We start from the raw sequence: 15,586 nt of genomic DNA, 5'->3' as shown, positions 1-15,586 counted from the left end.
AGACTTCTACTCTAACAGAACACTTCCCATTTTCAGAGAATTGAGCGGAACTCTTCGCTTGTTATTTACGCCGGATTATTTCCCATTTGTTTCAATAAAAAGTAATAAGAGTTAAACCGTATTCTAAAGTTATATATATATGTGTATATATATATATATATATATATATATATATATATATATATATATATATATATATATATATATATATATATATATATATATATATATATATATATATATATATATATATATATATATATTTTTTTTTTTTTTATTTATTTATTTTTTTTTTATTTTTTTATTAAAATTATTTTTAAGAAGAAAACTAGAATAAAATATGCAGACATCATGTCTTCTGTCCCTTGACTTATATTCTGTACAAAACAAATCAAGAATCAATTAAATAATTAACCAATTAGTCAATAAATTATTGGCAATTAATTATTTTGTTTGATATCGACTAAAGAAAATAACTTCTACATTATTGAGAGATACAATTGTAAGTGCAGAGCGCTTTCCCTTAAAAAAAGAATTTTAAAAAATATTTTGCCTGTTTTCTTGTCATGGGAAGCGAGTGAGAACTTGAAGACGCTATTAGATGCACAAAGACGGAAAAGTCAATGTGACTTCAAAGTCAATGTGACTTCAAAGTTTGTTTGTAAAATGTTTTACATGTTTCGGATGTTACTTCAGAGTTGAAGATAGTTTACTTCCTAGTCCAAACCTCCTGCAGGACGACGGGGGAAGGGAGCGGGCCGGGTTTGAACCCGGGACCATCGATAAATCCAAACGACAGTCCAGCGCGCAAACCGCACAACCAGGCAGCCATCCTCTATGTGACTTCAAAGTCTATGTGACTTCAAAGTCTATGTGACTTCAAAGTCTATGTGACTTCAAAGTCAATGTGACTTCAAACTGATCGCCTGAGCAGGATCAAACCAGCACGGTGATTTCTGGATTTGAAAAAAAACAACACGTTTTCTGCTTATGAACCGTATGTATTTTCAATGCAGATATGGCCATGCGATTATAAAATGATCTCATATACAGAACCAAACAAAAAAAAAAACACAGGTGGCATGACCATATCATTAGAACTCACAAACATAAGGGAAGCGTGGTCGAGAGGCCAAGTGCGCTTGAACTTGGCTTGGCTTGGCTACCTAGAAGGGGGATCGAGGTTCGACACCCGACTCAAGCAGAGTTGTGTTTACTGAGCACGGAAAACCAACTTCTAGATACCCCCTCCCACCCACTGGTCCACAAATGAGATTGGACCAAAGCTATACTAATAATAATTAGTACCTTATAGGCAAAACATTTCAATGAACACACACAAAAAAACGGGAGTGGGGAAAACGTTACAAATAAAAGCATTGCAAGCTAGTAAAAAAATCATACCTAAAAAAATATAAGCCAAAAAAAAAAAAAAACATTATAAACAAACTTAATTAATATTTGATAAAAATTATTTAAAAATAAGCTGTTGTTTTTTTAAGAAGCTGTTGCTAAAAGCAACTAAAAAAGAACATTAAACAAATAAAATACAAAAAATCCTTAAAAAAAACACACACACAAAAAAAAACAAAGCTTATCAAAAGTTTATAAGTTATTTCTCTTATTTGATAAACAAAATAATTAATTACCAATAATTAATTGACTAATTGGATATTTGTTTTTATTGCTTCATGATTTGTCAGGTACAATAAATAATTTGGTTAAAGTATCATCTTGATTGGAGAATGCGTGATGGAGAAATAGCGTTAACAATTTTTTTTAAAGGGGACTAAACCCAACAAATTTAGCCGTATCTGTGAATATTGAAGGATCAGTGTCACCACCTCAAACTCAGTCAGTAAGGAGCAGTCATTGAATGTAGTCACGTAAGAAAGCTATTGAGCTATTATAAAGTGAATTGAGATGTGTACCAGTATTTCTATAAAGAGTCAATAAGTTATTGATAAGTATTTCTAAAAGGGATTATTACTGAATATTGTGGATGGTATCATTTCATATGTGGTGTTTGTTGTTATCATTATATACATTAAACCTATTCTTTGTGTCTGCTTCATAAGGAGTTATTTCCTCATTTACGAGAGATGTATGAAGGTATAAACGTACAGGTATCCATCCTGACAATGCCTACAAGTAATAGAATAATATGAACCCTAGGCCACCAAAGAGCCATCCAAAAATAACACGTATCAAACAAAATAATTAATCACAAGTAATTAATTGACTAATCCGTTACTTTTTAAAATTGATTCTTGTCTTGTCTATGCCAATGAGTAGTTGTGCAAAGTTTCAACTTGATCAGAGAATTTTAGACAGACAGACAGACTGAGTTGATGTAAGCTTTGTAAAAAAAATAAAAAAAAAATAAAAAAAGAACAAAAACAAAGAACTAAAATAATTATCTAGTGGTTCTAGTCTTTTATTGTCATTTAACGATTATCTTTGATGCTTTTTTTAAATATCTGACAATTAGTATCTTATTTTCAAATTCAATTATGGTAAACATATTAAAGACTCATTACACATTTGATAATGTTTCTTTAGCGTTGCAAGACTAAATGCTCTATACAAGACCATCTCAAGTTTTACTGTACAATTTTATGATGTAGTTATAAATATATACAATATATAATTATATATAGTAAAAATACATTCCTATGAGGTAAAAATGTCAACATTTACATAAATGAAGCCAATCATTACTTGTTATATTAGTCTTTGTGTAATATAAAATATATTTATACAGTTGTTTTTTTTTATGTTACTACTTACATTGTGCAAGGACAATTTGTATTCATTACTTGTGATGTTAACTTTGGACGAGGAAAACAGAAAACAGCTAAAGTGGCAGCCAAATCAATTTCTTGATGTGAAGATAGGGATTCAAGTTTCGCTAAGGTTCGTTTCTCCTGATTACACCAATGTTCCAAACTCATCCTTAATGATTTCAAACTCTGTTGGAACTTGTTTGGATGCGCTTGTTGAGGGTGGCCTCGGACTGAGGACTAAGAAAAACAAAACGTTAGTCACTTAATAATATTAATAATAATAATTTAATGTATACAGCGCTGTTAACAAACAAAATGTAGGCTCAAGGCGCTGTGATAACATTACACACCACTAGAAGCGTTGAGTCCATTGAGCGCAGGGCTCTTTAAAGGGGCCTATGGAGTGATCACTTGGCTAAAGTACAAGGGCATTTCTTTATTATAGATACACTGATGACAAAGTGTGGCCACCTTGTAGTCGATTCTCGCTTTAACATAAATGTTGTTAGACACCTTATTTATATAGGTTAGTTATTTAGCGACGCACCATAGATGACGCATATTGAACGGGACTAGTGACGTTTGGGATATGTTGGGTTAGAGACCGGAAAATCAGTTAGCGATAGAACACTCCAGGGTAACGACGTGTTTAGTGACAGAGACTTCTACTGTGGCCTTTTATCAGAATAAATCCATGTAAATTTGTTCGTCAGTGTTGACTACATCTCTTCACTTGTTAAAAACAGGTGTTGTCTTGTTTTGTCTGACTTGTTGGTCAACTACACGGAATACACCCGAACAATTACACCCAAACGCCTGCAGAGTAATTGGTTGACTTCAAGACAGCCTGAATAAGCAACATCACAGTGGCGACCCCCGACGACCGAAGCCCGAACATAAAACCGGACCTCGAAGCAGAACGTTTACTCAGGTGAGGGTCGTGCACTCGAAGATATAAGATTTCATCGGAGTGCGGCTGAACACAGAATCATCGCAGAGTGACTTTGTTCTAGATCTACATGTTCTTGATCGTACGTTCAACGAGCCGTTAACTCAGGGTGACCTTCGTCAGGACAGTAATCATCGCAACGTCTGGTCTACTTAACCAGTATATTATCAAAGCCTGATCGTCATATGCTGAATCGACCTACAACCAGAGAAACCGTTCATTCATAACGGGTGAGAGATCGTTAGTGAACCTGTTGGACATATTTTTTCTTCGTCATAGGAGCCACATCGAGTATCAAGTTTTACCTCGTCAGTTTCGAGAAGGACAGTTTGCCCGATGTCAGAAGTATTGTGAGTACTACAAGTTTGGTAGCTAACTAAATCGAAATCGCTCTGTCGTCTTACCCTTTGAGAGATTCTTGTGGAGCAGTTTGCTCATTGAACCGGTTGCTTGCCACTTTATAACGGTCACTGTGTTTAACCTTTGGAAGGTTAGTGAAGTAATATTTATCAGTACTGAACATTAATCTATTTACTATACGTTAATCTAGACCATATCTAGACTTGCTGATAGTGAAGTTGTGGAAACAGCTACATCCACTTAATTTCGTTGAAAACCGTTAGTCGTACAACGGAACGTTGTCGGAGGTGACCTTGGTCTCACCTAGTCTACATTGGACAGTTTGGTCTAGTGAAGCAACGTACAACAGCAAACTTCGTCGTACTACCAGAGTAGCAGCAGAAGCAGTGAACTATTTTAGAGAACCGTTATTCGTCAGCCCAGATCAAGTCATCGTCAAGAAAGTCGTTTTTCGTCAGCCCAGATCAAGTCATCGTCAAGAAATTCGTTATTCGTCAGTCGTCCAGATCAAGTTGCCGTCAAGAGACTGTTATTTGTCAGTAGTCGTCTACACAAATCAAGTCATCGCCAGAAGAACCGTTAAACTATTCGTCAGTAACTGTGTACACAAAGTCGTCGGAACTACACATACGGTCATCAACAGTCGTCGAAGAAACTGGGACATTTTGCTGTGGCATATCAGGACATCTGTGGCATTACGTGGGATACTGGTAGCACCGGAGAACAGAGTCAGAACTGGAAGAGAGGCAGTGGAATTTGTTGTGATCTAGCATATTCGGGAGTCCGAACAAAGGGATCTTTCTTATCAAAAGCTAAGTGCCATTTTTCTTATTAGTATATGTTTAGATTGCCCTTAGAAATAGATTTTGTCTAAATTTGGTATGTTAGCCTGAGTAAAATCAGGTGGTGCTGAAGCCTTAAACCCGTTCGGGGTAAAGACATAATTTAGATGAAAAACTATATTATACATTTAGGGTTGTAATTTGTTTTGTTTGTGTAAACGTCATATCCGTTGTTGCCTAGTTACTTCGTGACGTTATCATTGTGTGCCATATTGTCATATCCCAACCCATAGCGATAGTCTCATTTTAATTATTTCATTTGTTTATATTATTTTAAATTATTTATTTTTATTAATTTAATTAGATCTGTATTTTTTATGACTTAATGATAGAAAGTGCGGGTAGGATTCTTTTACTGTGAATCAGACTAAAATAATTTTAGTTTGAGCGGTTAAAATCAAATATGATTTTACCATGAGAATAATGCCGAAACTGGCTATGTAGTCAAACACTGTCGTCTGGCTAAATTTAGATCTACAAATTGTTGTACATCTCTTTGGTACATTAAATCATCTGATCTAGACTCTAATTTGAAATATTATTAATTGAAAGATGAATGAAGGTAGTACATTCTAGATATATATATCTTGTTGAAGATATATTTGACATTGTATACTCATATTTATTTCGTATGGTTAAATAGAACCATAAGTCTACTCTAAGTTCTGGATTGGATCTAAGAAATCTATTTTATCTACTCTAGATCTAGACTCTAGACAGTCTTAGAGTCTACTGAGTACTCTCTAGACACTTCAGTCACATCAAATTTTAAAATTGATCATAGTTATTTATACTAGATCTAATAGTCATAGTGCTCTTGATAACTATAGATCTAAATAGTACTATTATATATACTATAATATACTAGATGTAAATTTATGTGATACTAGATCTAATAAACAGATCTGAAAATAAATCAGACTAGATTTACACATTTACTAAATCTATAGATAGAGACATAACACTTAAAACTTGTATAAAAGTTTGTAAAAACTTAAATATAAAATAAGTTTAAAGTATAGCCATAACCAATATAGGCTAAGTAAAAATATATATAAAATATAAAATACAATGGCTACATCATCATATGTGGACCTTAAGGAGGTTAAGGAAACAGCTATGCAGGATGGAAAGGCCATGGAGTTAAAAGGAAAGGACTTAGCAGCTTATGTACAGCAAGTGGTGAAGGAAGAAACGGAACGTCAAAGACAAGAGATAGAGAGACAAGATAGGATCAGAAAGGAAGAATATGAGAAGCAAAAAGAGGACCAAGAAAGGCAGAGAGAACATGAAGCTAAAATGGAGAAGATGAGATTGGACGCAGCACAAGCCAGAGCTCAAACTGAACAAGGAAATAACACAAATAACTCAAATAATCATACCACTCAAAGAGACAACCCTAATTCGCAGACATGGCTAAAGAGGAAGATACAAAGTTTTGATGAACAGAAGGATGACATTGGTGATTTTCTAAAAAGATATGAGGCAAAAATGTCTACATTTAATATGCCAGAAGAAGATTGGTCTGAAATACTGATAGACTTTGTTCATGGTCAAGCTCTAACAATATGTCAAAATCATGACCATCATATTGATGATAGCTATCAAGTTTTAAAAAGAGAGTTGTTGAATGCTTATGGTCATAATGCTACAACTTTTAGAAAGAAATACTTTGACAATATACCATCATTAGGAATAGAACCCCAAACTACTATTAATATGGAAAAGGATTTTTTCAATAAGTGGGTAAAATTAGAAAAAGTGACAAACTCTTATGAGGGATTAAAAAATTTTATTCTAGTGGACAACTTTGTAAATAAATGTGATCCTCAATTACAATCTTTTATTAGAGAAAGAAACCCAAAAACTATAGATGAAATAACAGAAATAATGAGAGTATACAAAAATGCCTATCCAAATAAACCATTTTCTGATAGAGATAAGAGCAAAGTAGATTTAATAGGATACACTAAAGAAAATGTTGATAGAAGTAGAAATAGAAACAGATCAAATAGTGGAAATAGAAAATATAGTGAAATAACATGTTTTAAATGTCAAGGAAAAGGTCATATAGCAGCTAACTGTAGAAGAGGGAATAGTAGGTCTGGAAGTAGAAATAGATACAATGAACAAAATAACAGTAGATATAGGAGTAGAGATAGGAATGACAGGGAAAATTATAGAAATAGGAGTTACAGTAGGGAATACAAAAATAAAGGTACAGATAGGATATATTTCATGGAAGGAAATAGGAACAATTTTGCAGTGTACCCAGGGTTTGTAGATAGAATTCCGGTGGAATTAATCAGAGATTCAGGTTGTAACACTTTGGCAGTAAAAACTAAATTTGTCAAACCTCATTGGTATAAAGGGTTTACTAAGAAAGTAGAATTAGCAGATGGCACCGTAAGGGAATTTAAAGCTATAAGGGTGTACATTGAAACTCCATTTTTCACTGGTTATTGTGATGGCATTGCAATACCAGAAATGAGATATGATATGTTAGTAGGAAACATAAAAGGAGTTAAAGAATGTTCAAGAAAAGAATTAGAAGACTGGCAAAACAAATACAAAAACATAAGACAAAATCATGAAAACATAGAAACACAAAATATAACAAGTATGATAATAACAAGATCAATGGATAAAAAAGATGAGAAACAGGAAAATACAATAAATGTTATAAGTAATGATAAAGAAAAAGAAACCAGTAATGTAATACAAATAGAAAATACAGATGTTAAGGAAAGAGAGATAGAAAATGAAACACAAAATAGTCTTGAAACACAAATATATCAAAGTGAAAAAGAAACAACACCCACATTTGCATTAGAACAAATGAATGACAATATTATTGGGAAAATTTATTCAAGAATATCAGATAAAAACAATAATAATCCAATGGAGAAATTTTGTATAGAGAATAAAATATTGTTTAGACAAACAAGTAATGATAACAAGAAAATAAAACAACTTGTCTTACCACAGAAATATTGGAAAGATGTTTTAATCATGACACATGATAATAATTTAGCAGCACATAGGGGAGTAAAGAAATGTTATAGGAATTTGTCAAAACAAGTATTTTGGCCCAAAATGAAAGCAACAATCAATAAATACATAAACTCATGTGACATATGTCAAAAGAGATCTAACAAAAGCCTAGTGAATAAAGCACCTATTCAAGAAATGGATGAACCTACAGAACCATTTCAGAAAGTATCTATTGATTTAATAGGTCCTTTAATTCAAACTGAAAATAATAACAAATACATTCTAACAGTAATAGACATGTTTAGTAGATACCCAGAGGCAATCCCATTATCAAATACAAGTGCAGAGAATATCATTAATGCCATAACTCAAAAAGTAATTACAAGACATGGTATACCTAAAATTATATTGAGTGATCAGGGATCTCAGTTTAAGTCAGAACAATTTAAGAAATGGACTAAACAATACAATATACAACACATATACTCTTCGGTTTACCACCCAGAGAGTAATGGTTTATGTGAACGATATGGTGGTTCATTAAAAAGATCACTAACAAAAATAATTCAGAATAATCAGAACAAGTGGAATCATTACATTAACTATGTACTATTTGCTCATAGAAACAACATCCATGAAGCAACACAATTTTCACCATATGAAATAATACATGGAAGAAAACCTAGAGATGAATTAGATGTTTTTAAAGAAAATCTAATAGGCAATGAGAATAAATTAAATAATGACAGTGAAACAATAATCACAACAGAATTGAAAGAAATATGGACTCAAGCATATAACAACAATAAGAAATACAAACAAAGTGCTCATGAGAATATAAATAAGAAAAGACAATTGAAAACACTAGAAGTAGGAAACAATGTATTAATATTGATAAATGACCTGAAAAATAAAATTGGTAAACAATGGAAAGGTCCATTCAAGGTGATAAAACAAATTAATGATGTGAATTATCAAATTGAAATAAATGGGAAAATTAAAACATATCACATAAATAATTTGAAACTGTATCATGATAGAGAAGATGAGTTAATACAAAACATTCAGGAGAAAATAGAAAATACATTTTCAGAAAGAGAAGAATGCTTAATGATAATAACAAATGAAAATCACAATGAAAATGATATTAAGGAAATACCTGTAATAGAAACAAAAGAGAATCAAACTTGGCAAAAGATTAATCTTAATAATTTAACTAAGGAAAAGTCAAAAGATATAACTAAAATAATACAGGAATACAAAGAAATTTTTTCCAGTATACCAGGAAAAACTAATATTATTAAACATGACATTAAAGTAACAGACACAAAACCTATCAAGCTTAAGCCATATAGAATACCGCTACATTTACAAGACAAAGTAAAGAAAGAAATAGACAATTTACTAGAATCAGGTATAATTGAACCATCAACATCTCCTTATGCTTCACCAATTGTGATAGCCAAAAAGAAGAATGGAGATATAAGATATGTATTGATTATAGGAAACTTAACAACATCACAGAATTTGACCCATATCCAATGCCAAATATAGAGGATATTTTACATAAATTAAATGGAGCAAAATTTTTTACTAAATTAGATTTAACTAAAGGTTATTGGCAAATACCTCTAACAGAAAATGCAAAACCTTACACAGCATTTGTAACACCATATGGTATTTTTCAATGGAATTATATGAGTTTTGGATTAGTAAATGCACCTGCCACATTTAATAGAATGATGAACATGATAATTGGAAACAAAGAAAATGTTATTTGCTATTTGGATGACATATGTATTTTTAATAATAGTTGGAAGGAACATTTGATAGATGTAAAAGAAGTGTTCAAAATAATAAAAGAAAGTGGACTTACAATTCAAGCAGAAAAAGTAGAAATAGGATTGGAAGAAATAATTTTCTTAGGACATAAAGTAAATAACAACATGATTAGCCCTATTGAAGATAACATAAAGAAAGTACTTAATATTGAAATACCTACAACAAAAAGACAAATTAAAAGCATATTAGGAATAGTAAATTATTACAGAAAGTTTATAAAGAACTTAGCAGAAATAGTGAATCCATTAAATGACTTACTTAAAAAAGGAAAACCTCAAAAAGTAGTTTGTAATGAGGAATGTGTGAAAGCTATTGACAGAATTAAAGATGTTTTTAGTCATGAATTAATATTAAGACTACCTGATAAAGACAAAATATTTTATGTCACAACTGATGCATCTGGTAATGCTATTGGTGGTTGTTTAATGCAGAACTATGATAACTTACATCCTATATTATATGTAAGTAGAAAATTGTCAGAGGCAGAGAAAAAATATAGTGTCATTGAAAGAGAAGCCTTAGCTGTAATATGGGTAATTACTAAGCTAGAAAGCTATCTAATAGGAAGGAAATTCATATTATTAACTGATCATAAACCTATTCAGTATATACAGCAAAAGAGCATGAAAAACAGTCGTGTATATAGATGGTTCTTAGCACTACAGGAATATAAATTTGAAGTGAAAGCTATTAGTGGATCTGTGAATATTGTAGCTGATCTATTGTCTAGAATGACATTGAAGTGAAATAATTTTGTAAATAAACTATGATTATATTGAGTATGTAATATATATTAATAGATTGACACCATTTATATGTTATGAAAAAGGGAGATAAGTAAATTTGATGTTAAGCATTTAAAAGTAAGTATGGATATTTTTTTTTTGTGTGAATCATTTCATATATCATTGATGAAAGTTAGTTCTATGGAAAATGGTGAGTATAAAAGAAAAATGGACAAAAGCGTATAAAAGGGTGGTAAGGAAAAATTTATTGAATGTGTAAATAAAGTCTGTAATTGTTTTTTGAAATATTGTATTTTATCAGATTACTGCCAGTGAAGAACATTTGTGAGTGTATGACGTGCCCATAAGATGCCACATTTTCCTCCATGATGAACTGTGTACTAATGAAGATGATTCTGGAGTGTTATGAACATTGACATTGAATAGGAGGAACTGTCAAGTTAGGATGAAGATGTCAAGATGAAGATGTCAAGATTTTATGTTTGTTTGTCTTCCCCTTAAATTGAAAATGCCCTTGTAAGACTTGACAGTAGTGGAAAAATATTGACATATTTTTTTTTCAAGGGGGGGAGGAATCTGTTAGACACCTTATTTATATAGGTTAGTTATTTAGCGACGCACCATAGATGACGCATATTGAACGGGACTAGTGACGTTTGGGATATGTTGGGTTAGAGACCGGAAAATCAGTTAGCGATAGAACACTCCAGGGTAACGACGTGTTTAGTGACAGAGACTTCTACTGTGGCCTTTTATCAGAATAAATCCATGTAAATTTGTTCGTCAGTGTTGACTACATCTCTTCACTTGTTAAAAACAGGTGTTGTCTTGTTTTGTCTGACTTGTTGGTCAACTACACGGAATACACCCGAACAATTACACCCAAACGCCTGCAGAGTAATTGGTTGACTTCAAGACAGCCTGAATAAGCAACATCACAATGTAAACTAATCAATGGTTAGTGTCCTTAATAAGAAGATAATAGAATATTCTCTCATGTTATATCGATCTACCTTTGTTTTGCAAAGTTTATATCAACTCACTCTGTCACGTCAAAGGTATGTAGCTATGTTTTTTTTTTACCCACTTCCCATTCTCGGATCAAGTTGAAATTTTTCATAATTATTTATTGAACCTGACAAGACATGAATCAATCAAAAAAATTCAACAATTAGTTCAATAATTGTTGGTGATTAATAATTTTGTTTGATTTTGAAATATGGGGAGTAAATAACTGATGAAACATGCTGATTATATATATATATATATATATATATATATGGATTTAGTTCCCTCATTACGTTTTACACAATTATTCTGCCACTTCCCATTCTTGGATCAAGTTGAAATTGTGCATAAATATTCAAAGTCGATAACAAGACATGAATCTATCCAAAAATTAACCAATTAGTTAATCGTTTAGCACTAATTAATTTATTTTGTTTTACAGAGCAGAAAGGAGATGAAACCCTGTAATTTTTAGATAAATAATAGCAATTGGCGGTTATTTCCCCTTAGATAAGATTTGGTTTTAAAAGGTATTCTTTTTGCTTGTTCCAACTACATATTTCTATCGAACCCCTTAGCGATCATGTTTAGATCAGCGGGCACTGGCCTAGATGATACATAATGTAGTGTTAGCGAGAGTGTGCACATTTCATTAGGAAATATTTGTTGTAGATCGTTATAAGTGGGGAAGATATTCATTACTCTGTCTTTGTTGGTGTTTTTTTTTTGTTTTTTTTTTATTCTTTTTTTTTTTTTTTGTTTCTTTTTTTTTTTTCTTATAAACACGTCTAAAAAATAATTGCGAAACATCATCTAAAATTATTAGCCAAGAGATAAGCCAACTGATCAGATCATCAAGACAGATCTAGAATGATTAGCCAAGAGATAAACCAACTGATCAGATCATCAAGACAGATCTAGAATTATTAGCCAAGAGATAAGCCAACTGATCAGATCATCAAGACAGATCTAGAATTATTAGCCAAGAGATAAGCCAACTGATCAGATCATCAAGACATATCTAGAATTATTAGCCAAGAGATAAGCCAACTGATCAGATCATCAAGACATATCTAGAATTATTAGTCAAGAGATAAGCCAACTGATCAGATCATCAAGACATATCTAAAATTATTAGCCAAGAGATAAGCCAACTGATCAGATCATCAAGACAGATCTAGAATTATTAGCCAAGAGATAAGCCAACTGATCAGATCATCAAGACAGATCTAGAATTATTAGCCAAGAGATAAGCTATCAGAACCAGAGAGAGATAAATCTGCTAGTCAAGAAAAACACAATATTTATACATTTATTTTCAGTGATTTGAAAAAAGTTTTAAGTTCTGCTTATGAACAGAAAGTAATTTCGATGCAATTAAACGTTTGTCCCATTTATTCTTAGAATGATCTTGGTCTCGATGACTGATCAGACGTATCGTTCCATAGTTTTGGCATTATCTCAAGTTCCCTTTCTTGGGCAGTGGAATAATTACAATTTGGACCCACTCTTTTGGCCACGTTTTTTTTGGTCCCATATTTTCTGGCAGATTTTTTCTAAAACATTGAGTTATAAGAGACACGCTGGAACTGCAGTAATTGAAAACAACGATGGAACTCTGAAGAAGCCGAGGCGCTTAGAATGTGGACAGAATATTGCAAAGATCTGTATAACTTTGATATAAATCCCAACTATAGTCAAATCAACAAAACACATTTGGACAACAAAGACCATGGCGAGGCTCCAATACCTGAGTCAGACGTAGAAGCAATAAGATAACTTACAGGTGGTGAGTCGTCTGCAATTGATAACATACCATTAGCAGTGTTCTATACAAATTAATCTCTTGCCTAGCGCATGCTAAATAACAAACTAAAAAATTACCCCAATGCATCATATATATATATATATACACATACATACATACAAAATAGGTAAACAAAATAGGTGCCGGTACCTAGTGATAGATTGCCTAACTTTTAACTACTAATAAATTAATAATAAACTTTAAAATACAAGAAAAGTAATAATTTCCCCCACATTGAAAAAGGTGCCGGTACGCCTTACCGGTGCGTACCGTCACAAAAAAGCACTGTATATATATATATGTAATTTGATCGCCACCCTTTACACAGCAGCAGCTAACAAACAGTGTTATGAATGGATGCCTGGTCATGTGGTATGTGCGCTGGGCTATAGTCTTGATGGTTATGAGTTCAATTCCTGCCACCAGCCACATGTTGTATAGCCCATTGTTAGTGTCAAATTGTTTGCCTAATTCTCTACACGAGACGTATCTTTCCCTTAGCTTAGTACACTTTCTATTTTAAAAAGAGTTAATAGCGACACATTGATTAACTAATTGTTTATCTATTGATGGATTTATGTATTGGTTCATCGACAATGTTTCAACTTGAAAGTGGGAGAAATAAGATGTAAACGATTCCACCCCGACAAACAGAGGGAGTGAATCAAAAATATTTATACCAACATAACGTGACTTTGGGTAAACTAGACTTACCAGGTTTTTGAGTTGGCTTTTCTGGCTTCTTCTTCATAGAGAACACACCAGCAACTACCACAATAATTAAAAGTATCACGCCGACAGCTACCACAATGCCAACCAACAGAAGGCTGTCGTTTTTCGCTCCCGATGTTGACCTAAAGAAGGCACCTGAGTAGGACAAGAATACAAACATTCACTTTTACGACATTGTAATACACCTGAGTAGGACAAGAATACAAACATTCACTTTTACGACATTTTAATACACCTGAGTAGGACAAGAATACAAACATTCACTTTTACGACATTGTAATACACCTGAGTTGAACAAGAATACAAACATTCACTTTTACGACATTGTAATACACCTGAGTTGAACAAGAATACAAACAACTAGTTATACAACAGTTTTACTTTCTAAGGCACCTTAGTTGGACATGAATACAAATAATGAGTTTTATGCAATTTTGTAACGCACCTCAAAAGGACAATAATACAAACAATCAGTTTTACGACCTTGTTGGGCACCTCAGTAAGACAAGAATATAAGAAGTTTTACGACATTGAAATGCACGAGTAGGACAAAATACAACAATTAAATGAAAGCTGCTTTAAATTTTGTGTAATCTGTATGTCCATTTGTCCTTCATTTACGTTTATTTAGATCTCAAAAAAACAGAAAAGCAATTTTTTCCAAAATCCATTTTCACCATATTTATAGGTCCTTAAAGTTTTTGTCTTCTAAAAGCGGAAGCATTAAAAAAAACAATGCATGCGTGCCGTTATTTTATATGTTCAATACACTATATGTACTTGTTTAACAATAAGGGAGGATATAGAAACAACACTTCTTTTTAAACTTATGTTAATGTTACACAAAGATATTATATACATATATAGATATTTATTTATTTTTATTTTTATATATATGTATGTATGTATTTGTGTGTGTGTGTTACACTTATAGTCGTGTGTTCGCTGGTGTTTTCGATACCAACAGTTTTTAAAAAATACAATAAAAAAACTTCAGATGGTCGGGGCTTTACTTACCACATAGCACCTACATGTAAGGGACTTAATTTACAAGGGACTTACATTACCATCTAAAGTACGTAATATACAATGTAACGTATAAAAGACTTAAATTGCTACATAACTCTACATGCTCGGGACTTAACTCACCACCCTACATGCTAGGGACTTAACTCACCACCCTACATGCTAGGGACTTAACTCACCACTCTACATGCTAGGGACTTAACTCACCACTCTACATGCTAGGGACTTAACTCACCACCCTACATGCTAGGGACTTAACTCACCACCCTACATGCTAGGGACTTAACTCACCACCCTACATGCTAGGGACTTAACTCACCACCCTACATGCTCTGTACTTAACTCACCACCCTACATGCTAGGGACTTAACTCACCACCCTACATGCTCTGTACTTAACTCAGCACCCTACATGCTAGGGACTTAACTCACCACCCTACATGCTCTGTACTTAACTCACCACCCTACATGCTAGGGACTTAACTCACCACCCTA

The 15,586-nt window shown here is 32.7% G+C and overlaps 1 protein-coding gene and 1 long non-coding RNA gene across 3 annotated transcripts in view; one reads left to right on the top strand and one right to left on the bottom strand.

The window, feature by feature from the left end:
* Positions 1-2,416: 2,416 nt before the first annotated feature.
* Positions 2,417-15,586, bottom strand: part of LOC106078881 (uncharacterized) — a 49,362-nt gene continuing 36,192 nt past the window's right edge. For both annotated transcript variants that reach the window (XM_013239939.2, XM_013239940.2), the window contains exons 14-15: positions 14,049-14,201; positions 2,417-3,023 (exon numbers count right to left, since the gene is read on the bottom strand). In XM_013239939.2, coding sequence (XP_013095393.1) covers positions 2,932-3,023; positions 14,049-14,201 — 245 coding nt within the window. In that variant the 3' untranslated portion in view covers positions 2,417-2,931. The remainder of the gene's footprint in view (positions 3,024-14,048; positions 14,202-15,586) is intronic.
* On the top strand, positions 4,298-11,297 carry LOC129923360 (uncharacterized). Its single transcript, XR_008775321.1, has 2 exons — positions 4,298-5,499; positions 10,821-11,297. It is a non-coding gene; the product is annotated as an uncharacterized LOC129923360 (long non-coding RNA).

This window comes from Biomphalaria glabrata, chromosome 16 (genome assembly GCF_947242115.1).
Source record: "Biomphalaria glabrata chromosome 16, xgBioGlab47.1, whole genome shotgun sequence".
Classification (NCBI taxonomy): domain Eukaryota; kingdom Metazoa; phylum Mollusca; class Gastropoda; family Planorbidae; genus Biomphalaria; species Biomphalaria glabrata.
The sequence above is the reverse complement of the archived record's forward strand: the minus strand, read 5'-3'. Positions and strand labels throughout refer to the sequence as shown.